The 25,753-nt window shown below is 47.4% G+C and overlaps 1 protein-coding gene across 1 annotated transcript; it reads right to left on the bottom strand.

The window, feature by feature from the left end:
- Positions 1–719: 719 nt before the first annotated feature.
- LOC144738118 (uncharacterized) lies at positions 720–25,429 on the bottom strand. Its single transcript, XM_078621038.1, has 2 exons — positions 25,277–25,429; positions 720–1,884 (listed from the first exon to the last, which is right to left on the bottom strand). The coding sequence occupies exons 1-2, from the start codon at positions 25,362–25,364 to the stop codon at positions 1,511–1,513; spliced, it is 462 nt and encodes a 153-aa protein (XP_078477164.1). The 5' UTR covers positions 25,365–25,429; the 3' UTR covers positions 720–1,510.
- Positions 25,430–25,753: the final 324 nt, after the last annotated feature.

Raw genomic sequence — 25,753 nt, 5'->3', positions numbered from 1 at the left:
CAGAAAATCCCATACTAAAAGACTGAGACCCACAGACATCTATACTCATAGAGAAACATGGATACCCATACTCGTAGAGACACATAGAAACCCATAGAGACCCCAAATCATGAAGACACACAGAGACCCACAGAAATATATAATCATAGAGACCCATAGACATCAACAGAGACCCATAATCATAGTGAACAGACCCATATTCGTAGAGAATCATATAGAACCAATAGAGATCCATAGACTCAAAGAGTCCCACAGAGACCCAGAGACCTATAGATGCCCTTGAAATCCATAATCGTAGAGACCCATAGAGACCCACAGAGCCCCAGAGACTCACAGAATCGACCTGGGTCATCACACATGATAGCAGCTCATTCAAGTGGCTGATCTCATCATCATCATCATCGTCACGTGGACGCTCATAGCAGCAGACAAATCCTCCATACGCGTGTTTCTACACAAACCCATAGAGATACATTTTTATGCAGACCCACAGAGACCTAAATTAAAGACCCATACAGACTCATAGAGACTCATTCTCATAGAGACCCATACAGACCCACAGAGACCATTACTCAGAGACCCACACAGACCCACAGAGACCCATACTCACAGAGACCCATAAATACTCGTAGAGACCCATATTCATAGAGACCCATACTCATAGAGACCCATGTAGACCTACAGAGACCCATACTCAAAGAGACCCATACAGACCCCAGAGACCCATACTCATAGAGACCCATACAGACCCACAGAGACCATTACTCATAGAGACCCATGCAGACCCAAAGAGACCATTACTCATAGAGACCCATACAGACCCAAAGAGACCCAAACTCATAGAGACCCATACAGACTCACAGAGACCCATACTCATAAAAAATCCCATACAGACACCCATAGATACCCGGTAGTGGATGCCGTGAGGCTTACGTCCTTTCCACAGTCAACGTGTGGTGATGGCGTTGTTATCTTTGGTACCCTTAGCATATTGTTAGCGGCATCACCATTAGCGACATCCGATGAGCATCAGCAGTGTTAAGTTTCTGTTGTGGTACGGAGTGCATTGGATATATGGTGGGTGGGTCTGAGATCTGACAGTGGATGCAGTAAGTTTTTAGATCTTCACACAATCATTAGTGGTGGCGTTACCTTCGGTGGCCTTAACTTGTGTCATCGACATCGTCAGTAGCAACGGGGGATGAGCATCATCAATGTCGCGTTAGCAGAATGAGTGTCATGGTACGGAACACGTTGGAGACGTGGTGAGCATGTCTGAGATAGCGGATGCTGTAAGGCGTACAGTCATCGCACAGTGGGGGTATTATCTTTGTTACCCTTAGCTCATTGTCATCGACATCATCAGTAGCAGCTCAACGTTCATTTAGCATCGGTGTGGTGGTGCGGAGTGCATTGGAGATACGGTGAATGCCTTGGGGCTTACGATTTAGCACAGTCAGTGTGTGGCGTTGCCGTCGTTATCTTTGGGCGCAACCTTTCTCTCTCTTTCTCAAGACAAACTCCTCCCGTTCCACCCCGAATCACTTAAAATCCCAGCGTCCTCCATCCTCAGCTCCAGCAGTCGGAGCCACACCGAGCCCCCGCCACCGCTCCCGGCGACGAATTCCGGGCTCAGCTCCACCCTTGCCCCGTAACGAACTTTGACGGAGTCCGAGAGGAGCCAAACAGCGGTGGAGGCATCGTAGGAGGCCAAGCGCTCGTTGCTCCGCGTCTTGAACCACGAGGCTCTCGCCACCTCGCAGGCGCCATGCCCGGGGTCCTGGCTGGGACCCTGGGGGTCATGGGTGGTGATTTGGAACAAGAGGAGGGCAGAGGAGCCCACGGGAGCCGTGACCACGGCCGGATCGGCGCTCAAGCGGCACTCTGCAACGGCAACGGAGGGCACAGAGGGGTTGGTTAGGTAGAGCCGAGGTGTGGTGATGGTAGTGGTCATAGCAGTGTGGTCGTGGTGGGCATAGCAGTGTGATGGTGGTGGTGGTATACTCAGGGTTGGTACGATAAGAATATCAACATACACATATACTGGGCATGTGTGGTGGTGGTTGAGTTATAATCAGGGTTGGTACGAAGGAAGTTTAACACAGATATAGGGGTATGTGTGGTGGTGGTGGTGATGGTTATGTTAGCACAGTTAGTACTATAGAAGAACAACATGCATACGTATCGGTGACATTTTCGTGATGATATTAGCAGGGTTGGTACGAAAGAAGTTCAACATACACACATATTGGGGTATGTGTTGTGGTTTGAGGTGGTTATCAGGAATGGTGTCAGGATTGGGATGAAAACGTCAGGGGTCAGGGTCCAACCCACAACCTCCTGTACACCAGGCGAGGTAGTTAACATCTCCCTAGCCACAAACGCTTAGTGGTTTTACGCTCTTCATTGTTGAAGATAATGCAAACTAACTTGCAAATTGAATAAATATTTAGCTGTTATATGTTGACGAGTTGAAATACTTCATTGATGAAGATCGTGAAATAAATTTGCAATGAAAGAAGAATCATTATTTAGCTGGTCGATTTTTTTACGAAGTTTAAGCTCTTTATTGTTCAAGATAATGAAAATTAATTAGTGATTTAAATAAGATTCGTTATTTTTCTGTTACATTTTGATGAGTTAAAGCTCTTCATTGATGAAAATAATGTAATTATTTAGTGATTTAAATAAGCATAGTAATTTTGCTGTGACATTTTGACGAGTTAAAGCTTTACAATTTTGAAGAAAATGACGTTAATTTGTGATTTAAAATAAAATTGAAACGATTTAGCCGTCACTTTTGACAAAGTGATTTACCACTTAATTGTTGAAGTAAGTTAAATTAATTTGTAATTTAAATAAAACATTTAGCTGCTATATTCTGACGAGTTGAAGCTCATCATGGATGAAAAATATGAACTTAATTTGTCATTTAAAATAAAATTAAAACGATTCAGCTGCAATTTTTTGACGAAGTTTATTACCACTAATTTGTTGAAGAAAGTGAAGTGAACGTGTAATTTAAATTAGAATAATAATTGACCTGTTAGGCTTTGACGAGTTTATGCACTTAAGTGTAGCAAACAATTTAACGAATTTATAATGAAAATAAAATAAACATTTAGCTGATAAGTGTTGACGAGTTGAAGCACATCGTTGTTGAGGAAAATGAAGTAAATTTGTGATTTTTAAATAAAATAAGTTTAGCTTTCATGTTTGGCGAGTTCAAGATCTTCATTGTTGAAAATGAAAAAAATAATTTGTGATAAAAAATATATATAAGAGAAGTGTAGCTGTTACATGTTAGCGAGTTTATGAACCCTTATTTATCTGAGAAAAAATAAATTAACTTGTGATACGAAGATACCTACTTAGTTTTTACTTTGTAACGAGTTTAAGCTGTAGATTGTTGAACTTAAATAAGTGATCGTGTAATAATTGAAGTAAGAATAACAATTTAGCTGTTAAGTTTTGACGAGTTAAAGCACTTTATTGTAGAAGGTAATGACGTAAATTTACGATATAAAAAAACAGTAAACATTGGCCGTTACATTTTAACGAGTGCTTTAAGCTCTTCATTGCTGAAAAAAATAAAGTGAAATTTGTGGTTTTAATTGCGTTGAAAAGGGAAATTAGCTGTCGCATGTCGATGAAGTGTCCGGGTTTGCGTGCGAGTGCGCCCTTGCAAAGCGTTAACAACCAAACCAAATCGAACTCAAAATGTTGATTAAACTTAAGGGTTGCTGATAAAAACGTTGACATTTGGCGAAATTTTAATAATTAACAACTACAAAATGAAGTAGTTGAACTGTTGAGACTGAGTTCTGAATGTTGTAGAGATTTACAGAAATAAATATAACATTTGTCAGGTAATAAACCGTGTGAATTTAATAATTATCATCATCACATCATTATCATGATCACATCATCTATGGGCAGATATTCCGTTCGTAGAGAACCATCGACTCACACAGAGAACCATAGATGCCTCACACAGAGAGACCCACAGACTCACAGAGAGGCCCATAGATTCACGCAGTGACCAACTGACTCACACATAGATACATAGACTCACATAGAGACCCATAGACTCACACAAAGACCCATAGATTCCCCACACAACGACTAATAGACTCACGCAGAAATCCATAGACTCACACAGAGACTGATAGACTCCCACAACGAACCATAGATTTACACAGAGTCCGGTGTACTCAAACAGAGACCCACAGATTCACACAGATACCTATAGACTCAAACCGAGACCGATAGAATCACACATATACACATAGACGCACATAGAGACCCATGTGCAAACACCAAGACCTGTAGACCCACAAATAAACACGTATACCCAAAGAGAGACCCATTGACTCAATACACAGAGGCAATTCGACTCATGGAGACACTCAGGCTAAAACAGAGAACCACAGTTTCGCACAGAGACCCATAGACTCATACAGATACCCAAAGACGTACACAAATACCCGTAAACTCATACAAAGACCCGTGGACTCAGACAGAAACACAGACTCACACAGAGACCCATCGACTCACCACACAGAGACAATTAGACTCATACAGAGTCCCATAAATGCACACAAAAATCCATATACTCACACAGAGACCCATAGACTCACAGAGAGAGTCATAGACTTAAATAGAGAACCATAGACTCACACGGAAACAAATAGACGTACACAGAGACCCATAACCTTGCACAAAAACCCATCGACATAAGCAAAGACAAAGACCCTTTGTATAGCCTTAACAGACTGTTGGGGCAAATGCTGTTAGCAAGCACCTATAAAGGCAGGCACTGCACACGAGGAAGTGGGTGGCCAACACCACACCCAGACGCCTTTGTCTTCCCAGTGGCAATCTTTACACACTACACCAGGTACTCATTTGAGGCTGGTTTGACCTATTGGAGCCCCAGAACCGGTTCACATAATCGTCACTGGTGTTAGCCATGAGCAGGAATTAAACCTGAGTCACTGGGTTCATAGTGCAGCGTAGTGCGACATGCTACACTACCGCTCCCCACACTGTCGACTCAAGAAGAGAGACCAATCGACTCATACAAAGTCTCACAAAGAAACCAACAGACTCACAAAGAGCTACATAGACTCACGTAGAGACCCAAAAACTCACACAAAACCCCACAGATGTTTTTTAAACAGCGACTAATAGACTCATACAGATACACATCGACTCACACAGAGTCTCATAATCTAACAAAAAGACCCACAGACTCATGTAGAGACCCATACAATCACAAAGAAACCCATAGACTCACACAGAGTTCCATCAATGTTCCACACATAGAACCTTAGAATAAATCAGAGACCCTTTAGGTAAAACATAGAACCATAGACTCACACAGAGTAACGTAGACTGACAACGAAACCGATTGACTCGCACAGAGACCCAAAATCTCACACAAACACACATAGACTCACACAAATACAAATAGACGCACATAGAGAATCATATACCCACACAGAGACCTATCGACTCACACAGGGACCCATAGACACACACATGTACACATAGATGTACATAGAGAACCATATACTCACACAGAGACCCATCGACTCAAGTGGGGATACATCGACACATACAGAGACACACAGATTCACACAGAGATCCTTATACTCAATTAGAGGCCCATAGTCTCATGCAGAGACCCATAGACTTACATTGAGATGCATAGACTCTCACAGAGACCCAAAGATTCACGCAGACACCCATAGACTCCCAGAGAAAGCTGTGGACTCAAACAGAGACCTATAGACACACATGAAGGTAAATAGACTTACACAGAGATCCAGACTCACATTGAGAGCCATTGACTCACACAGAGACCTATTGACACACATAGAGACACATTGACTTAGAAAGAGACCCATAGACTCACACATAGACCAGTTCAAATCGATAGCCTGACACAGAGAAACATAGACTCACATTCAGAGACATTGACTCAGACAGAGACCTATAGACACAAAACTAGACAAATAGACTTACACAGAGACCTATAGACTCACACACAGACTCATAGGATCACAAACGACACATATGCTCACACAGATACCTAAATTATCACACAGATTCCTCACACAACAGCTAAAAAAATCACAGAGACGCATATCCTCACACAGAGACCAATACAACTCACACAGAGACCCATAGACTCACACATAGACCCATAAACTCACACAGAGACCTATCGACTCACGCAGGCATCCATAGACTCACACAGAGAACTATAGACACACATAGAGACAAATAGCCTCACAACGAGGCCCATAGATTCACACATAGACCCATAGAATCACAAAAAAAACCATAGGCTCACACAGATATGCAAAGACTAACACAGATTCCTCTCACAGCAACTAAAAGAATCACACAGAGACCCATAAACTTACAAATACACCCATAAACTCGCACAGAGACTCATAGACTCGCACAGAGATCCATAGGCTTACATAGAGAACAATAGACTCACACAGAGACCCTTCGACTCACGCAGGGATCCATAGACTTACACCGAGACCCATAGACACACACACAGACCCATATACTCACACATAGACCCATAGAATCACCAAAGACCAATAGACTCATACAGAGGACTATAGACTCACACAGAGACCCGAAATAAATACAGAGACACCTAGACTCAGATAGAGTCACATAGACTCACACAGAGGCCCATCAATGTACCACAAATAGAAACTTAGAATCACTCAGATACCGGTTATGCAAAAAATAGAAACATAGACTTACACAGAGTCCAATAGACTAATAAAGAGACCCACAGTCTCATGCATATACCTATATAATCAAACATAAACCATAGACTCACACAGACACCCATAGAGTCACAAAATACCCACAAAGCTCACACAGAGACAAATAGACTCGAACAGAGTCTGATCGACTCACGTAGGGATCAGTAGACTCTCACAGAGACGTGCACACCAAGACCCAAAAACTCACGTAGAGACCCATAGACTCATGCAGAGACCCATAAACTCGCACAAAGAACCATATACTCGCAAAGAGACCCATAGACTCACACTGAGACCCATACATGAATACACATACCCCTAGAATCACATAGAGTCACACAGAGACTGATTGATTTACCACACACAGCACCTTAGAATCAATCAGAGATCCCTTATGGTAAGTAATAGAACCATAGACTCATGCAGAGATGCCTAGAATAATAAAGAAAACCATAGACTCACACATAGACCCAAAGACATACAGATACCCAGACTCACAGAGAGCGCCATAGACACACATACACATAGACCCATAGACTCACACATAGACCGATAGAATCACAAAACGAGCCATAGGCTCACACAGTGACCCTTAGACTCGCAAAGAGACCCACAGACTAACACAAAGATCATTATAAATCCATATATTTACAAAGAGACACATAGACTAACATTGAGACCCATTTACTCACACAGATACCCATAGACTTACATTGCGAATAATAGACTCACACAGAGACCCATCGGCTCACACAGAGACCCCTAGACTCATGCAACAAACCGTAGACTCACATAGCGACACATATACTCATGCATATACCAAAAAACTCACGCAGAAACTCATAGTCTGACGCAGTGACACATAATCTCACTACCTCAATTGAACTCCACCCACTGAGTGGACAACAGAGCCACAACCAATCAGACATCAATCAAATTCCACCCCTACATGGATTATAGCAGAGCCACAGCCAATCAATCAATCGAACTCAGCACATTAAATGGATGATACAAGAGCCATAGCCAATCAACGTCAATCAAAGGTATTGCAACTACTGTACTGTAGTGAATGCGATCACGTATATTTCAGATCAACTGGAGCAAAGTATTTGTTTAGTTTAAGGACCCTGATTTGACTTGTACATAAATCATCTCCAAGAATAACAATGAACATAACTGGATCATTATATTATTAATTCGGGCTCAAGAAGACATGAACTCAAGTGAAAATCTGAGGCGCTCCGCAGTTAATGCGCAAATTAAATAAACCGCTAACACGCAGGCAATCGATATTATAAACCTATTATTATTTGCTTTGAATGGTAGTTCGACATTTGATTGGATTATCGAGTCGAGTGTAGGTAGATACCCCTCCTCTTAACGACTGTGATTGGTTCACACGAAACTGGCCGTTGAGTGGTTTGGCTTAATTCATTCCAATGGCATTGAAAGTTACACCCCCATTTCCGACCCAGAGCAAACGTACTTTGTAACATTTACACAATGGATTTTAACACGTGAATATACTAAAAACATAACGAACACATGGCATTAAATGAAACGTGGTAAATGGATGCATTAATTCATATTTCACGTACCTTCAACAGCCCATCGTTTACAGGGGAATTGTCAGTAAGCGAACATATTGGGCTCTATTTAGGGACTACAGTTCACAATACACTACTATACAATACCTTCCACTATACACTAATATGTGCACTACTAAATACAACATTACTATGCACTAAGCTACCATACACTACACTACACATCACACTATACACTACATTACTTTACACTACACTATACACTACACTATACACTACAATGTATTCTACAAAACACTACACTATTATACACTACACTATACTGATATATACCACACTACTATACACTACACTATACACTGCACTACTATATACTACACTATACAGTACACTACTATATACTGTACTATACACTACACTAAATACTCCACTGTATTCTATAGTATAGAGGAGTAGTGGGAGGAATTGAGGAATCAGCAGGAAAGAGTGGGATGACGTCATAGCTTGACGTCATGTATCCAGAGGGGCAAAATACTTAGGGGGGACCTCGGGGTGAGGGGCGGGGTCGTTGTGAGGAGCCGAGGGAACGGAAGACACGCCGGAACGGAAGACACACTGCTCGGCACCGAGGCCCTCATCCGGGTAAGAGTGGGATTCGTGGGAAGTTTAGGTCAGGATCGGCCGAGGAGTTAAGCGGGTACCGGGATGGTCCATGGGAAGGACCAAGTGTAGAAGCGTCTACCTCGCCTGTGATCCGGTGATACTGTACATGAGTGTAGTAGTTAATAAACTGGCAAGAGCCCTTACAGATAATCTCACCTCATGTGAGTTAAACCACAACAATATTATACACCTACACTTCTTTGCACTTCAGTATACACTACACTGTACACCACACTATACACTACACTAGTCACTACACCACTATACATTACACTATACACTACCCTATTCACTGCACTACTATACACTATACACTACTCTATACACTACTTTGTAGAATGCACTATTACACAAATTTTACACAATTTACACCCATACTCTTATAGACCCATAGAGACCAATAGACACCCATACTCATAGAGACCCCATAGACACCCACAGATATCTATAGATACCCATAGAGACCCATGCTAATATAGAATCATATAGACACACGTAAATCCATACTCATAGAGACCTCTACTAAACTCAACTAGCCTGACACAGCAGTCAACCGATAGACGTGACCTCACTATTCTTAGGTTTTTTCGGTAAAGTCACGTAGGTAAAACATTAAAATTAATGAAAGTAAAATAAAACAAAATAAAAATAAAAATCACGACGTTTCGGAGGCAACACAAGTCTCCGTCATCAGGTGGGACCATCACAGCCGAATTAGCTGCATCAAGTGAAACAATGATTCAAGATGTAATCCCTTATAAGCAAGTTGAAGGGAGGTGGAGAGAGGGGGGGGGGTTTGGAGAGCTTGTCAGACTGTGGTAGCCAATGAATGGAAACGTATCGGGAGGGAGGAGGAGCGGTGATCAAAGACTGCACGTAGTGCTCAACACAATGAATGGACACGTGTCGGGAGGGAGGAGGAGCGGTGATCAAAGACTGCACGTAGTGTTCAACACAATGAATGGAGACGTGTCGGGACGGAGGGTGAGCGGTGATCAAAGACTGCACGTAGTGCTCAACACAATGAATGGAGACGTGTCGGGACGGAGGGTGAGCGGTGATCAAAAACTTCACGCTCACCCTCCGTCCCGACACGTCTCCATTCATTGTGTTGAGCACTACGTGCAGTCTTTGATCACCGCTCACCCTCCGTCCCGACACGTCTCCATTCATTGTGTTGAACACTACGTGCAGTCTTTGATCACCGCTCCTCCTCCATCCTGACACGTGTCCATTCATTGTGTTGAGCACTACGTGCAGTCTTTGATCACCGCTCCTCCTCCCTCCCGATACGTTCCCATTCATTGGCTACCACAGTCTGACAAGCTCTCCAAACCCCCCCCCCCCTCTCCACCTCCCTTCAACTTGCTTATAAGGGATTACATCTTGAATCATTGCTTCACTTGATGCAGCTAATTCGGCTGTGACGGTCCCACCTGATGACGGAGACTTGTGTTGCCTCCGAAACGTCGTGATTTTTATTTTTATTTTGTTTTATTTTACTTTCATTAATTTTAATGTTTTACCTACGTGACTTTACCGAAAAAACCTAAGAATATGAATCATTGCAGTCACGAAAGCTTCAAATCTCGAATTAGTGACCTCACTAAACTGTGTAGCTCTTTGTTCAGAAGCGGCGTGGCCTATCACAACTTGATAGCAGCTCAACCATGTGGCTGATACCATCATCGTCATCATGTGGACATTGAAAGCAGCAGCCATGCACTCTAAACGCGTTGTTCTACAGACTCATAGTGAGCCATATAGACCCATAGAGAATCACAGAGACTCATAGATACCCATAGAGACTCACAGACACTCACAGATACTCATAGAGACACAGAGACTCGTACTGACCCACTGAACAAGCCATACTAATAGAGACCCACACTTAAACGAAGCTATGTTTATAAAGCCGTGGCGGTGTTGATTCTAAATGTGGGGTGGAAAAACCGGAGGAAGAGCCGGAGACAAATCCACGTGGTGACCACCACGGGGAGAGAGACGCAGACTCCAAGATAGACAGCAGCAGCAGGCATCGTCTGGGTCTGGGATTGAACCCACGACGCCCTGTACACCAAGCGAGGTAGTCAACATCTCTTAGCCACTGTGGGCATTAGCGTCCAGGATCAAGCGCACGAGCCTCCCGCGTACCAGGCGAGGTAGTCAACATCACAACTCCCTGTGTACCAGGCGAGGGAGTCAAAATTACGACCTCCGGCATACTAGGCGAGGTAGTCAACATCACAACTCCCTGCGTACCAGGCGAGGTAGTCAACATCTTCCGTGTGATTCCTACGGGGGGGTTTTCGCCACGGCTCTCCATTCGCGTGGCGCTCACGAGACTCTGACCCCAACTCGTGAGCACCCAGTTCTGCTTTTTTGCCTCTTTTGAACTTGGCCCAGAGCGGGCAGCGGCCTCCTCCCCGACATCCCTCAACAAGTTTTGACTTAAAACTTTCGTGACTGAGGTAATTCACGTTCTACAGTTCTGTCGGTAAAATCATGTGGATGGAAAAAAATTGCAATAAAATTATAATAAAGTAAAGTGAATTAAAACATCACGACGCTATATCGTTGCGATCGAAGCGCCGTGATATTTTTAATTCACTTTATTTTGTATTATTTTATTATTATTTTTTTCTATCTACGTGACTTTACCGAAAGAACCATAGAATATGAACGCTCGACAGCCCCCAAACCCTCTCACTCCTTCCCTCCTTCCTTGCTTCGTTTTCGTTGGGAATGATAAAAACTAACTTCAGCCGACGCAATGGGGGTCAGACGCCGATAAGAAATCCGACACCGCCATGTGGAGTTTCCCCGCCTAAAACCTCGAGTCGCCCAGGTGCGCTGGGAGATGTTAACTACCTCGCCTGATGTGTAGGAGGTCTTGGATTCGATCCCTGACCCTAACGCCACCGTGGCTAGGAGATGTTAACTACCTCGCCTGGTATGCAGGAGGTTGGAGTGGTCGATTCCAATTCTAACGCCACCGTGGCTAGGAGATGTTAACTCCCTCACTTGGTGTGCAGGAGGTCGATTGGTCGATCCCAATTCTAACGCCACAGTGGCTAGGATATGTTGACTACCTCGCCAGCTGTGCACGAGGTACGTGGGATCGATCCCGGACCCTAACGCCCAGGTGTGTTAGGAAATGTTGACGACCTCGCCTGGTGAGCACGAGGTTCTAGATTGGATCCTGGACCCTATCGCCCAGATGTGCTAGGAGATGTTAACTACCTCGCCTATTATGCAGGAGGTCATGGGTTCGATCTCCGACCCTGGTGCCCGCTCCATATTTGGAGTCTGTATGCCGCTTCCTCTCTCCGTAGTCGCGTTTTTGTTTCCCTTCCACATTTAGAATAAACATCACTCGTTTATAAGCATAGCTTAGTTTTAGTATGGGTCTCTATGAGTATGGGTCTCGGTGTCTCTATGAGTCTGTAGAAACACGCGTTTAGAGTGTCTGGCTGCTGCTGTGAGTGTCCACGTGATGATGACATCAGCCACGTGGTGGAGCTGCTATCAAGTTGTGATGTTCCAGGTGGCTTCTGCAAAAAGAGCGGCTCAGTGGGGCCTTACCTAGTGAGAACAACACGTTTTAATTTTAGTATGGGTCTATGAGTATGGGTCTATGAGTATGGGTCTATGAGTATGGGTCTATGAGTATGGGTCTATGAGTATGGGTCTATGAGTATGGGGTCTATGAGTATGGGGTCTATGAGTATGTGTCTATGAGTATGGGGTCTATGAGCATGGGGTCTATGAGTATGGGTCTATGAGTATGGGTCTATGAGTATGTGTCTATGAGTATGGGTCTATGAGTGTGGGTCTATGAGTGTGGGTCTATGAGTGTGGGTCTATGAGTATGGGTCTATGAGTGTGGGTCCATGAGTATGGGTCGATGAGTGTGGGTCTATGAGTGTGTGTCTATGAGTATGGGGTCTATGAGTATGTGTCTATGAGTATCTAACCTATATAATTCATTCTTTGTCCGTCCGTCCGTCCGTCCGCGTACGCTCCCTACCGGGGGATTTAGCTCTCGGACCGTGGGGTTCGGCGAGATTAAATTTTGCAGGTGGGCACGCCCCCGGCCCCGCGGTAAACTTAGGCATTTCCGATTTTTCGTCTCTAAACTTTAAATCGGACCGATTATCGATTTAGTGCGATTTATCTTTATATATTTATTTAACGCTTTATTTATTTATTTACTCTTGCCGGCCGGCGCGGACCACGGCGGTTGGTCTGGCAACGGGTAGAGACGCGTTCGCTGCGGGGTGGACGCCATTTTGAATTACCATTAAAAATATGCGCACGCATTAACACGCGATTCTGAGGTAAATTCATCAAAGTTTCACGTCCTCTTCACTCCCCCCCCACCCCAATGTGTGTAATTACTATTATAGGGTCGGTAGATAATAAAATTATAGCGATTAGACAGTATTATTGTAGCGCGGGGGGGGGGGGTTAACGGCCCCAGTACACAGCCTCAGCTGGGTAGGCAATCTAGGCAAGGCCGGAGGCTCTGCACGGTACTAGGCCTCGACACCCCACCCGTGTCAAGCGACGACTTTGTGGTATAAACTCGATATACCCGGCGTTGCCCGGGGGGAAAATACATTTAAAATCTTCTGAAAACTTTAAAACATTACATACCAATGAAAATAAAACTGTGTAATTAAAACTCTAAACCCGACCGCGCCAAGAATCGATTCTCTGAATCGCGAAAAGGAATCGAAGGTTGTAGATTCACTTAGAATCGCCTTATTCCCGTTTAATATAGGTTGGTTATAGAGTTGATATAAACTGCTACGAATGGGAAATATCCGGCGTTGACCGGGGCTAAAATATAATTAAAAACTCCTGAAAACTTTAAAACATAACATACGAATGCAAATAAAACTCTGTAATTAAAAATAGAAACCTCCTATGCGCCAGGAATCGATTCTTTGAATCGCGCAAAGGAATCATCGAAGGTTGTAGATTCCTTTAGGAGCGCCATTAACATGTGGTGAGGGGGAGAGTGGTGAGTGAGGGGGAGAGTGGTGAGTGAGGGGGAGAGTGGTGAGTGAGGGGGAGAGTGGTGAGTGAGGGGGAGAGTGGTGAGTGAGGGGGAGAGTGGTGAGTGAGGGGGAGAGTGGTGAGTGAGGGGGAGAGTGGTGAGTGAGGGGGAGAGTGGTGAGTGAGGGGGAGAGTGGTGAGTGAGGGGGAGAGTGGTGAGTGAGTGGTGAGGGTGGTGAGGGTGAGTGGTGATTGGTGAGGGTGAGTGGTGATTGGTGAGGGTGAGTGGGGAGGGTGAGTGGCGGTTGTTAGTGGTGATTAGTGAGGGGTGAGTGGTGAGGGTTAGTGGTGAGCATGAGTGGTGAGGGTGAGTGTTGAGCGTGAGTGGTGAGGGTGAGTGGTGATTGTTGAGGGTGTGATTGGTGAGGATGAGTGGTGAGTAGTGAGGGTGAGTGGTGAGGGTGAGTGGTGAGTGGTGAGGGTGAGTGGCGGTTGTGAGTGGTGATTAGTGAGGGGTGAGGGTGAGCGTGAGTGGTTAGGGTGAGTGGTGAGGGTGAGCAGTGAGGGTGAGCAGTGAGGGTGAGTGGTGATTGGTGAGGGTGTGATTGGTGAGGATGAGTGGTGAGTGGTCAGGGTGAGTGGTGAGGGTGAGTGGTGAGCGGTGAGGGTGAGTAGTGAGGGTGAGTGGTGAGCGTGAGTGGTGAGTGGTGAGCGTGACTGGTGAGGGAGAGTGGTGAGGGAGAGTGGTGAGGGAGAGTGGTGAGGGAGAGTGGTGAGGGAGAGTGGTGAGGTAGAGTGGTGAGGGTGAGTGGTGAGGGTGAGTGGGGAGGGTGAGTGGCGGTTGTTAGTGGTGATTAGTGAGGGGTGAGTGGTGAGGGTGAGCGTGAGTGGTGAGGTTGAGTGGTGAGCAGTGAGGGTGAGTGGTTATTGGTGAGGGTGTGATTGGTGAGGATGAGTGGTGAGGGTGAGTAGTGAGGGTGAGTGGTTGTTGTGAGGGTGAGTGGTTGTTGTGAGGGTGCGTGGTGAGGGTGAGTGGTAAGAGTGAGTGGTGAGGGTGAGTGACGGTTGTGAGAGGTGATTAGTGAGTGGTGAGGGTGAGTGGTGAGGGTTAGTGGTGAGGGTGAGTGGCGGTTGTGAGTGGTGATTAGTGAGGGGTGAGTGGTGAGGGTGAGCGTGAGTGGTGAGGGTGAGTGGTGAGGGTGAGCGGTGAGGGTGAGCAGTGAGGGTGAGTGGTGATTGGTGAGGATGTGATTGGTGAGGATGAGTGGTGAGTGGTCAGGGTGAGTGGTGAGCGGTGAGGGTGAGTGTTGAGGGTGAGTGGTGAGCGGTGAGGGTGAGTGTTGAGGGTGAGTGGTGAGTAGTGAGGGTGAGTGGTGAGCGTGACTGGTGAGTGGTGAGGGTGAGTGGTGAGGGAGAGTGGTGAAGGAAAGTGGTGAGGGTGAATGGTGAGGGTGAGTGGTGAGGGTGAGTGGTGATTGGTGAGGGTGAGTGGTGAGGGTGAGTGGGGAGGGTGAGTGGCAGTTGTGAGTGGTGATTAGTGAGAGGTGAGTGGTGAGGGTGCGCGTGAGTGGTGAGGGTGAGGTTGAGTGGTGAGCAGTGAGGGTGAGCAGTGAGGGTGAGTGGTGATTGGTGAGGGTGCGATTGGTGAGGATGAGTAGTGAGGGTGAGTGGTTGTTGTGAGGGTGAGTGGTGAGGGTGAGTGATGAGGGTGAGTGGTAAGAGTGAGTGGTGAGGGTGAGTGACGGTTGTGAGAGGTGATTAGTGAGTGGTGAGGGTTAGTGGTGAGCATGAGTGGTGAGGGTGAATGGTGAGGGTGAGTGGTGAGGGTGAGTGGTGAGGGCGAGTGGTGAGGGTGAGTGGTGAGGGGTGAGGGTGAGTGATGACGAAGAGTGGTGAGGTTGAGTGGTGAGTAGTAAGGGTGAGTGGTGATGGTGAGGGTTAGTGGCGAGGGTAAGTGGTGAGTGGTCAGTGGTGAGCGGTCAGGGTTAGTGGTGAGGGTGAGTGATGAGTGGTGACGGTGAGTGGTGAGGGAGAGTGGTGAGGGAGAGGGGTGAGGGTGAGTGTTGAGGGTGAATGGTGAGGGTGAGTGGTGAGGGTGAGTGGTGAGGTTGAGTGGTCAGGTTAAGTGGTGAGGGTGATTGGGGAGGGTGAGTGCTGAGGGTGTGGTGAGAGTGAGTGGTGAGGGTGAGTGGTTAGGATTTGTGATGATGGTGAGTGGTGAGGGTGAGTGTTGATGTTGAGGGTGAGTGGTGAGGGTGTGTGGTCAATAGTAAGGGTGAGTGGTGAGAGTGAGTGGTGGGTGGTGAGGGTGAGTGGTGAAGTTGAGTGGTGAGGGTTAGTGGAGAGTGGTGAGTGGTTATTGGTCAGTGGTGATTGGTCAGGATGAATGGTGAGTAGTGAGGGTGAGGTTGAGTGGTGAGGTTGAGTGGTGAGGGTGAGTGGTGGTTGTGACGGTGAGTGGTGAGTGGTGAGGGTGAGTGGTGAGGGTGAGTGGTGAGGCAGAATGGTGAGGGTGAATGGTGAGAGTGAGTGGTGAGGGAGAGTGGTGAGGGTGAGTGGTGATGGTGAGGGGTGAGTGGTGAGGGTGAGTGGTGAGGGTGAGTGGTGATGGTGAGTGGTGAGGGTGAGGGGTGAGTGGTCAGTGGTGAGCGGTCAGGGTTAGTGGTGAGTGGTGATGGTGAGGGGTGAGTGGTGAGGGTGAGTGGTGAGTGGTGACGGTGAGTGGTGAGGGAGAGTGGTGAGGGAGAGGGGTGAGGGTGAGTGTTGAGGGTGAATGGTGAGGGTGAGTGGTGAGGGTGAGTGGTGAGGTTGAGTGGTCAGGTTAAGTGGTGAGGGTGAGTGGGGAGGGTGAGTGCTGAGGGTGTGGTGAGAGTGAGTGGTGGGTGGTGAGGGTGAGTGGTGAGGTTGAGTGGTGAGGGTTAGTGGAGAGTGGTGAGTGGTTATTGGTCAGTGGTGATTGGTCAGGATGAATGGTGAGTAGTGAGGGTGAGGTTGAGTGGTGAGGTTGAGTGGTGAGGGTGAGTGGTGGTTGTGACGGTGAGTGGTGAGGGTGAGTGGTGAGGGTGAGTGGTGAGGCAGAATGGTGAGGGTGAGTGGGGAGGCAGAATGGTGAGGGTGAATGGTGAGAGTGAGTGGTGAGTGGTGAGTGGTGAGGGTGAGTGGTGATGGTGAGGGGTGAGGGTGAGTGGTGAGGGTGAGTGGTGAGGGTGAGGGGTGAGTGGTGAGGATGAGTGGTGATGGTGAGGGGTGAGGGGTGAGTGGTGATGGTGAGTGGTGAGGGAGAGTGGTGAGGGAGAGGGGTGAGGTTGAGTGGTGAGGTTAAGTGGTGAGGGTGAGTGGGGAGGGTGAGTGCTGAGGGTGTGGTGAGAGTGAGTGGTGAGGGTGAGTGGTTAGGATTTGTGATGATGGTGAGTGGTGAGGGCAAGTGTTGATGTTGAGGGTGAGTGGTGAGGGTGTGTGGTGAATAGTAAGGGTGAGTGGTGACAGTGAGTGGTGAGGGTAAGGGTGAGTGGTGAGTAGTCAGTGGTGAGGTTGAGTGGTGAGTAGGAAGGGTGAGTGGTGAGGGTGAGTGGTGGGTGGTGAGGGTGAGTGGTGAGGTTGAGTGGTGAGTAGGAAGGGTGAGTGGGGAGGGTGAGTGGTCAGTGGTGAGGGAGGGGTCAGGGTTAGTGTTGAGGGTGGGTGGTGAGGGTGAGTGGTGAGGTTGAGTGGTGAGGGTTAGTGGAGAGTGGTGAGTGGTGATTGGTCAGTGGTGATTGGTCAGGATGAATGGTGAGTAGTGAGGGTGAGGTTGAGTGGTGAGGGTGAGTGGTGGTTATGACGGTGAGTGGTGAGGGTGAGTGGTGAGTGGTGAGGCAGAATGATGAGGGTGAATGGTGAGAGTGAGTGGTGAGTGGTGAGGGTGAGTGGTGATGGTGAGGGGTGAGGGTGAGTGGTGAGGGTGAGTGGTGAGGGTGAAGGGTGAGTGGTGAGGATGAGTGGTGAGGTTGAGTGGTGAGTAGTAAGGGTGAGTGGTGATGGTGAGGGTTAGTGGTGAGGGTGAGTGGTGAGTGGGCAATGGTGAGGGATCAGGGTTAGTGGTGAGGGTGAGTGGTGATGGTGAGGGGTGAGTGGTGAGGGTGAGTGGTGAGGGAGAGTGGCGAGGGGGAGGGGTGAGGTTGAGTGGTGAGGTTAAGTGGTGAGGGTGAGTGGGGAGGGTGAGTGCTGAGGGTGTGGTGAGAGTGAGTGGTGAGGGTGAGTGGTGAGGGTGAGTGTATGGATTTGTGATGATGGTGAGTGGTGAGGGCAAGTGTTGATGTTGAGGGTGAGTGGTGAGGGTGTGTGGTGAATAGTAAGGGTGAGTGGTGAGAGTGAGTGGTGAGGGTAAGGGTGAGTGGTGAGTGGTCAGTGGTGAGGTTGAGTGGTGAGTAGGAAGGGTGAGTGGTGAGTGGGGAGGGTGAGTGGTCAGGGGTGAGGGTTAGTGGTGAGGTTGAGTGGTGAGTAGGAAGGGTGAGTGGGGAGGGTGAGTGGTCAGTGGTGAGGGAGGTGTCAGGGTTAGTGGTGAGGGTGAGTGGTGAGGGTGAGTGGTTAGGGTTCATGGTGATGGTGAGTGGTGAGGGTGAGTGGCAGTGGTGAAGGTGAGTGGTGAAGGTGAGTAGTAAGTAGTGAGGATGAATGGTGAGTGGTGAGGGTGATTAGTGACTAGTGAGGGTGAGTGGTGAGGGTGATTAGTGTGTAGTGAGGGTGAGTGGAGAGGGAGAGAGTGAGTGGTGATCGTGAGTGGTGAGGGTGAGTGGTGGTGGTGAGGGTGAGTGGTAAGCGTGAGTGGTGAGGCAGAGGGTGAGTGGTGAGGGTGAGTGGTGAGGCTGAATGGTCAGGGTGAATGGTGAGAGTGAGTGGTGAGGCTGAATGGTCAGGGTCAATGGTGAGAGTGAGTGGTGAGGGTTAGTGGTGAGGGTGTTTGGTGATTGGTGAGTGGTGACGGTGAGTGGTGAGGGTGAGTGGTGAGGGAGATTGGTGAGGGAGATTGGTGAGTTGTGAGGGTGAATGGTGAGGGTGAGTATTGAGTGGGAGTGGTGAGTGGTGAGGATGAGTGGTGAGGGTGAGTTGTGAGTGGTGAAAGGTATTGTCAAAGCCCACCGGGCTTTGACAATACCTTAGTATCTGTGTATATATGTAAGGTTATTAAGAAATATATTTTTCACCCGGGCAACGCCGGGTACTTCTGCTAGTGGGTCTATAAGTATGGGTCTACGAGTATGGGTCTACGAGTATGGGTCTATGAGTGTGGGTCTATGAGTATGGGTTATCGTGGGTCGGTATGAGTCTCTGTGAGTATGGGTGTCTGTGGGTCTATGTGGGTATCTGTGGGTCTGTGTGGGTCTCTATGGGTCTCTGTGGGTCGCTATGGGTCTATGTATATCTCCATGAGTATGTGTCTATTGGTGTCTGTGGATCTATTTGGGTCTCCGTTTCTCTGTGGGTCTCAGTGGGTCTATGTAGGACTCTAGGAGCATGTGTGTCTGTGGGTTTCTATGGGTGTATGTGGGTTTATCTGGGTATCTGTGGGTGTCTGTGGGTCTTCATGGTTCTCCATAAGTCTCTGTGGGTCTTTATGGGTCTGTATTTTTTTTAGTCACTTTGTGGCACGTAACGGCTGTGTGTGCGTGTGTGTGTGGTGGTGTGTGTGTGGTATGTGTGTATGGTGTGTGAGTGGTGGTGTGTGGTGCGAGTGTGTTTGTGTTTGCGGGGACTGGTGGCACAGCGGTTAGCGCACTGTATGTGTGTGTGTTGTGTGAGTGTGTGATGTGTGAGTGAGTGTGGGGTGTGAGTGTGTTTGAGGGGAGCGGTGGCGCAGCGGTTAGCGTACTGTGCGTGTGTGTGGTATGTGTGTAAGTGTGGGGTGTGTATGGTGTGTGAGTGTGTGTGGGGAGCCGTGGCGCAGCGGTTAGCGCACTGTGCGTGTGTGGGGGGTAAGTGGGGAGGAGTGATGGTGCAGTGGTTTTCGCTATGCTAACCGCTGCGAACCCCACAGCGACTCAGACGCATCGAGACCCACACTAAAACTAAACTACGATTAGTTGTATTCTTTGGTTATTTCGGTAAAGGTACGTAAATAGAAAAATAATAATAAAAAAGTGACTCAAAATGAAAATAATAAAAATTAAATACAAATAATTAAAAAAACATGAATATAGGCTACATTCTACATTTATGTTTGTTATTCTTTTAAATGTATTTTTATTATTTTTATTATTATTATTCTATTTACGTGAATTTACCGAAAGAACCAACGAATATGAATTCCCGCAGACTCGAAAGTTTTAAGTCAATTTAAATGTACGTTTATTTTACCAGGTCAAATGCCCAACTGAGCTGTGGAGTTCTTTGTTAAGAAGCGACGTGGCCACCACAGGCGATAGCAGCTCAACAATGGCCGTCACTGTGGCACACACAGAGGGCGTGGGAGGCCAGCACCACCACGCCCGGCCGCCTTTGTCTCCCTCCACTGGCGATGTTTACAAAACTACACCGCTATACCAGGTAACTCATTTGAGGTTGAGTCGATCGAGGAAGGAGACCAAGGTACCGGTTCACATAATCGCTGTCACTGGTGTTGGTTTCCGTGAGCTGGAATCGAACTCGGGTTTATGAGCCGATGCCGGAACAGCGTGTTGGTTATTAGAAGCCCATAGGCTGCACAAAAGTCTAAACACCACACACGCAACACACCACACTACACACCACACACTACACACACCAGACACCCCACACTACACCAAACACACCACACACACCACACTATAGCACACACCACTCCACACACACTACACACACTACACACCACAAACACCACACACACTACACACCACACTACAGACCACACACACTACACGCACCACACACATCACACCATACTACACACCACACTACACACACACTACACACCACACAACACTACACACTACGCACACACCACAAACACCAAGCTCCCCTGTCGAACTGAGGAGTGTAAAACTTTATAAGAATAACAAAACAAATAAATTATTTAACTATGGGAACAAAAGCGACCGTGTATGTATCGGTCATTTAATCAGCGGTTCCAGCCACGTACACATGGAAAGATGTGGTGTGCGTGGCTGGAGATAAGAGAGGGCGATTTCGGAGTTGGTTTAAGAATTTCTATAAATATCAAGCGATGTGAAGCCAATGGCGTGCGAAGACAGAGGTGGTCGTGACGCCACTGGTCACTCACTCAGTCAGCCACTGACTCACCCACTCAATCACCCACCCACAACTTACCCATTCACCTACTCGGTAACCCACCCACTCACTAACTGATTTAGTCACTCAGCCAACCACTCACCCACTCAGTTACCCACTCACCCACCGACTCACCCACCCAGTCACTTGCTCACCATCCCACTCACCCACTTAGTCTCTCACTCAATCATCAACTCACCCACCCACCCAGTCACCCACTCTCTCGCCCCAACTCACTCACCCACCCATTCACCTACGCACTCACCCACCCACCCATTAACCCACTCACTTACTCACCCACCCACCCATTAACCCACTCACTTCCTCACCCACCAACCCACTAATCCACTCACCCACCCACCCACTATCCCACTTACCCACCCACCCCCTAACCCACTCACTTACTGCAATGAGTACCTGGTGCGGTTTGTAAACATCACTAGGGAGAGAAAAGCGGCCGGGCGTGGTGCTGGCACTCACCCCTCTGTGTGTATCACAGTGGCGGCCTTCATAGGCGCTGCTGCTGCTACTCGCTACTACTGACAGCCACTGGCCCCAAAAGTCTGTTAGAAGCTACACGGGGGATCTTTGTCTGTGTGTGTGGGTGCGTGAGTGAGTGCGTGGGTGAGTGAGTTGGTGGGTGAGTGAGTGTTTGAGTGAGTCGGTGAGTGAATGGGTGAGTGAGTGGGTGAATGAGTTGGTGGGTGCGTGAGTGAGTAAATGTGTGAGCTACGAACTTGGCGACCCGAGTTCGATTCCTGCTCACGGCCAACACCGGTGACGATTATCTGAACCGATCCTGGGCCTCCCTTAGGTCAACTCAGCCTCAAATGTGTACCTGGTGTGGTGTGTAATCATCGCCACTAGGGAGACAAAGGCGTTCGGGCGTGGTGATGGCCACCCACCCCCTCGTGTGCCGTGCCGGCCTTCATAGGTGCTCCCTAACAGCACTTGCCCCAACCGTCTGTTACAGGCTATACGGAGGATCTTTGTGTTGTTTTTATCTGTGTTTGTGTGTTTGTCTGTATGTCTGTGTGTGTATGTGTATGTGTGTCTATTTGTGTCTGTGTGTATGCATGTATGGGTGTCTGTGTGTCTGTATGTATATATCTGTGTCTGTATGAATGTACCCATTTGTGGGTGACTGAGTGGGTTAGTGGGTGACTGAGGGAGTAACTGAGTTGGTTTTTCTGCTAGTGGTGGGTAAGTGAGTGAGTAGGTGACTGCATGGTTGATTGTCATAGAGTGAATAAGTAACTGAGTTGTGATTGGGTTATTGGACGAGTGAGTGAGTAACTGAGTGGGTGAGTGGGTCAGTGAGTGGGTGACTCACTGGGTGACTGAGTGCTTTAGTGGGTTGGTGAATAAGTTACTCAGTGGCTGAGTAGGTTAGTGGATGGGTGAATGAGTGAGTGATTTGAGACTAAGTGGGTTAGTGGGTGAGTGAGTGAGAAACTGAGTGGGTGAGTGGGATATTTGCTGGGTTAGTGAGTGAGTAGGTGACCGATTGGGTGAGTGGGTTTGTGGTTTCGTGAGTGAGGGGCCGAGTGGGTTAGTGAGCGAGTGAGTGGGTAACTGGATTGGTGACAGTGTGGGTGAGTGGGTTAGTGGGTGAGTAAGTGACTGAGTGGGTGAGTTAGTCTGTGGGTCAGTGGGAAAATGAGTGAGTGACTGAGTGGGGGCTTGGATGGGTGGGAGGGTGAGTGAATTAGTGGGTGAGTGGGTTAATGAGTGGGTGATTTGATTAGTGGGTTAGTTGTTAAGTTGGCGAGTGAGTGGGTTAGCGGGCGAGTGAGTAGGTGAGTCGGTGGCTGAATTAATGACTGAGTGGGTTAGTGGGTCGGTGTGTGAGTTGGTGACTGAGTTGGTGAGTGGGATGGTGAGTAAGTGACTGGGTGGGTGAGTGAAGCTGATTTCATCGACGCACGCGTGATCGCCAGCAAGTTCGTTCTGAAATTACAAAATAGCTTCAACATAGCAGCACGCTTTTGGGGGGTCTTAACACCCCGGTTAAGATTAAAAGCAAAAGTTGACAAAATAGAAACTGGGCCCGAGAAGGCATTAAAAGTGGCCGATAGCCCTGCGTTAATATTTGTTCGTGTCTGTAATAAGGTACGGACTGATACGTGGTTGACAGGTATACGTATACACTACAGAATACACTACACTATACACCACAGAATACACTACACTATATACTACTCCATATACTACCCTATACACTGCACTACCCTATACTACTATACAGTATACTATACACTGCACTATATACTACTCTATATACTACCGTATACACTGCACTGCTATACACTACTAAAGAGTATACTACACAATACACTATATACTATGCTAAACACTACACTATGCACTACTATACACCACAGTACTATACACTATAAACTACTTTATACTACACTGCTACACACTACACTATACATTACATTACTATACACTAGACTATTCACTACACTACTACATTTTACACTATTTACTACACTGTACACTACACTAATACACAACACTATTCACTACACTACTACACACTACACTATGTACTACATTATACACTCCGCTACAATACACCATACACTACACTACTACACACTACACTACACACGACACTAATATGCACTACACTACACACTACACGATGTACTACACTATACACTACACTGTACCTGTCAACACATAATGTTTAACCCATATTCTTGTACAGAGAAATTGAGGTCCATACGTTGAGATTTATCAGGGGCATGCGGTGCCCAATGGGGTCTGAGTTGTTCTCTAATGAGGTAGCCAGCACCGATAAGGGGTTGACAGGTATGGGGTAGTGTAGTGTACAGTGTAGTATATAGTGTAGTGTATAGTAGTGTAGTGCATAGTAGTGTAGTGTAGAGTGTTGTGTAGAGTGTAGTGTATAGTAGAGTTGTGTATAGTAGTGTAGTGAATAGTGTAGTGTATAGTGTAGTGAATAGTATAGTGTATAGTAGCGCATTGTACAGTGCAGTGGAAAGTTGTGTAGTGTATAGCAGTTTAGTGTGCAGTGTATTGAATAGTAGTGTAGTGTATGGTAGTGTATAATGTAGTGTATAGTAGTGTAGTGTACAGTAGTGTAGTGTATAGTCGTGTAGTGTATAGTCGTGTAGTGTATAGTAGTGTATAATAGTGTATAGTAGTGTTGTGTATGGTAGTGAATAGTAGTGTAGTCTATAGTAGTGTAGTGTATAATGTAATGTATAGTGTAGTGTGTTTCTCCCTTGTGACAGGACTTTGTAGGGTGACCAATGGGCTCTGAATTCCTAAACGATTGACAGCCATGACGCAATCCCCACCAAGACCTCTTGACACCTCCCGGTCTCTCCCAACCGCTCAACACCCCTAAGGGGTCCCAGCGGTGGCGTGGAGGGGATTCTGGGCCGCATCTGTCCAGACGACAGCGGCCACCACCCCCCCCCTCACCATCCCCTGCCGTGAGCGGTGGCAACGCAGGGGATGAGTGGAACGCCTCTGCCGCTTGCGACCGAGGGGCGTTCGGCGTTGGGTGGTTGATCGTTGTCTTTGTCAACTTCTCCTTTTGAGATTCTCGACTCTCTCTTTTTTTCACTAGTTGAATTTTGACTTCAAACTATCATGACTGCAGGAATTCATATTCTTGGTTCTTTCGGTAAAGTCACGCAGAGGTAAAAAAAACATTTACTCAAAAACTATGACGTTTCGATCGCTCGTCATCAGGTGGAGAAAAAATGAGATGACAACTTGCATTGCAATAGAAAAGTCGAAGTTTTTTGCGTAAAGGTTTTGTTTTGAACCTCTCTACGTGACTTTACCAAAAGACCCAAATAATTCTCTCTCTCTCTGTAGTCGCTTGGACCCTGGAGCTCCACGTTCGTGTCCTGCACTATTGGTAGGCGTGGGGATCCTAGTGTGGAGAATGCGTGTCGTGGATTTGGAATTGTCATCGCTGTGGTTGTCGTTGTTGGCTGTTGTTTGTTTGTTGTTTATTGGTTGTTTGTTTGTTGTTACCTTGTTCCGCCGGTGCGAGTGGCGGTAGAGCGACCAGCAGCAGCATCAGCCGGGCAGAAGCCGTCGCGATCCGGGCTCGGTCCCCCATCGCCTCTCACTCTCCTCTCTCTACTCACTCACTGAGCTCCCATCACCCCACAGGGTACACACAGAGGGGGAGGTGGCGGAGAGGAGGGCGGAGCTAGAGGGAAAGAGGGCGGAGCGAGTTATTGAGAGGAGGAGGAGTGGAGGAGGAGGGCGGAGCTAGAGGAAAAGGGGGTGGGGCGAGTGATTGAGAGGAGGGGGAGGAGTGGAGGAGGAGGGCGGAGCTAGAGGGAAAGAGGGCGGGACAATTGATTGCCAGGGGCGTGGCCGGTGATGAAAGGGGGTGGAGCCAGCCGCTGAGAGGGGCGGGGCAAGGAGAGCGGCGATGCTTGTAATTACTGAAAAAACGTCATGGCTACTGCAATTGTAAATGTTGTGGGTTGACTCTCCAAC

This window comes from Lampetra planeri, chromosome 77 (assembly GCF_965212315.1).
Source record: "Lampetra planeri chromosome 77, kcLamPlan1.2.h2, whole genome shotgun sequence".
Taxonomy (NCBI): Eukaryota; Metazoa; Chordata; class Hyperoartia; order Petromyzontiformes; family Petromyzontidae; genus Lampetra; species Lampetra planeri.
The sequence above is the reverse complement of the archived record's forward strand: the minus strand, read 5'-3'. Positions and strand labels throughout refer to the sequence as shown.

Excerpts from the sequence above, each read along its gene's own strand:
- LOC144738118 (XM_078621038.1), bottom strand. The coding sequence starts at position 25,364 with ATGGGGGACCGAGCCCGGATCGCGACGGCTTCTGCCCGGCTGATGCTG. Across the intron at positions 1,885-25,276 it reads ACTCGCACCGGCGGAACAAG|AGTGCCGCTTGAGCGCCGAT; the intron begins GTAACAACAAAC and ends TTGCCGTTGCAG.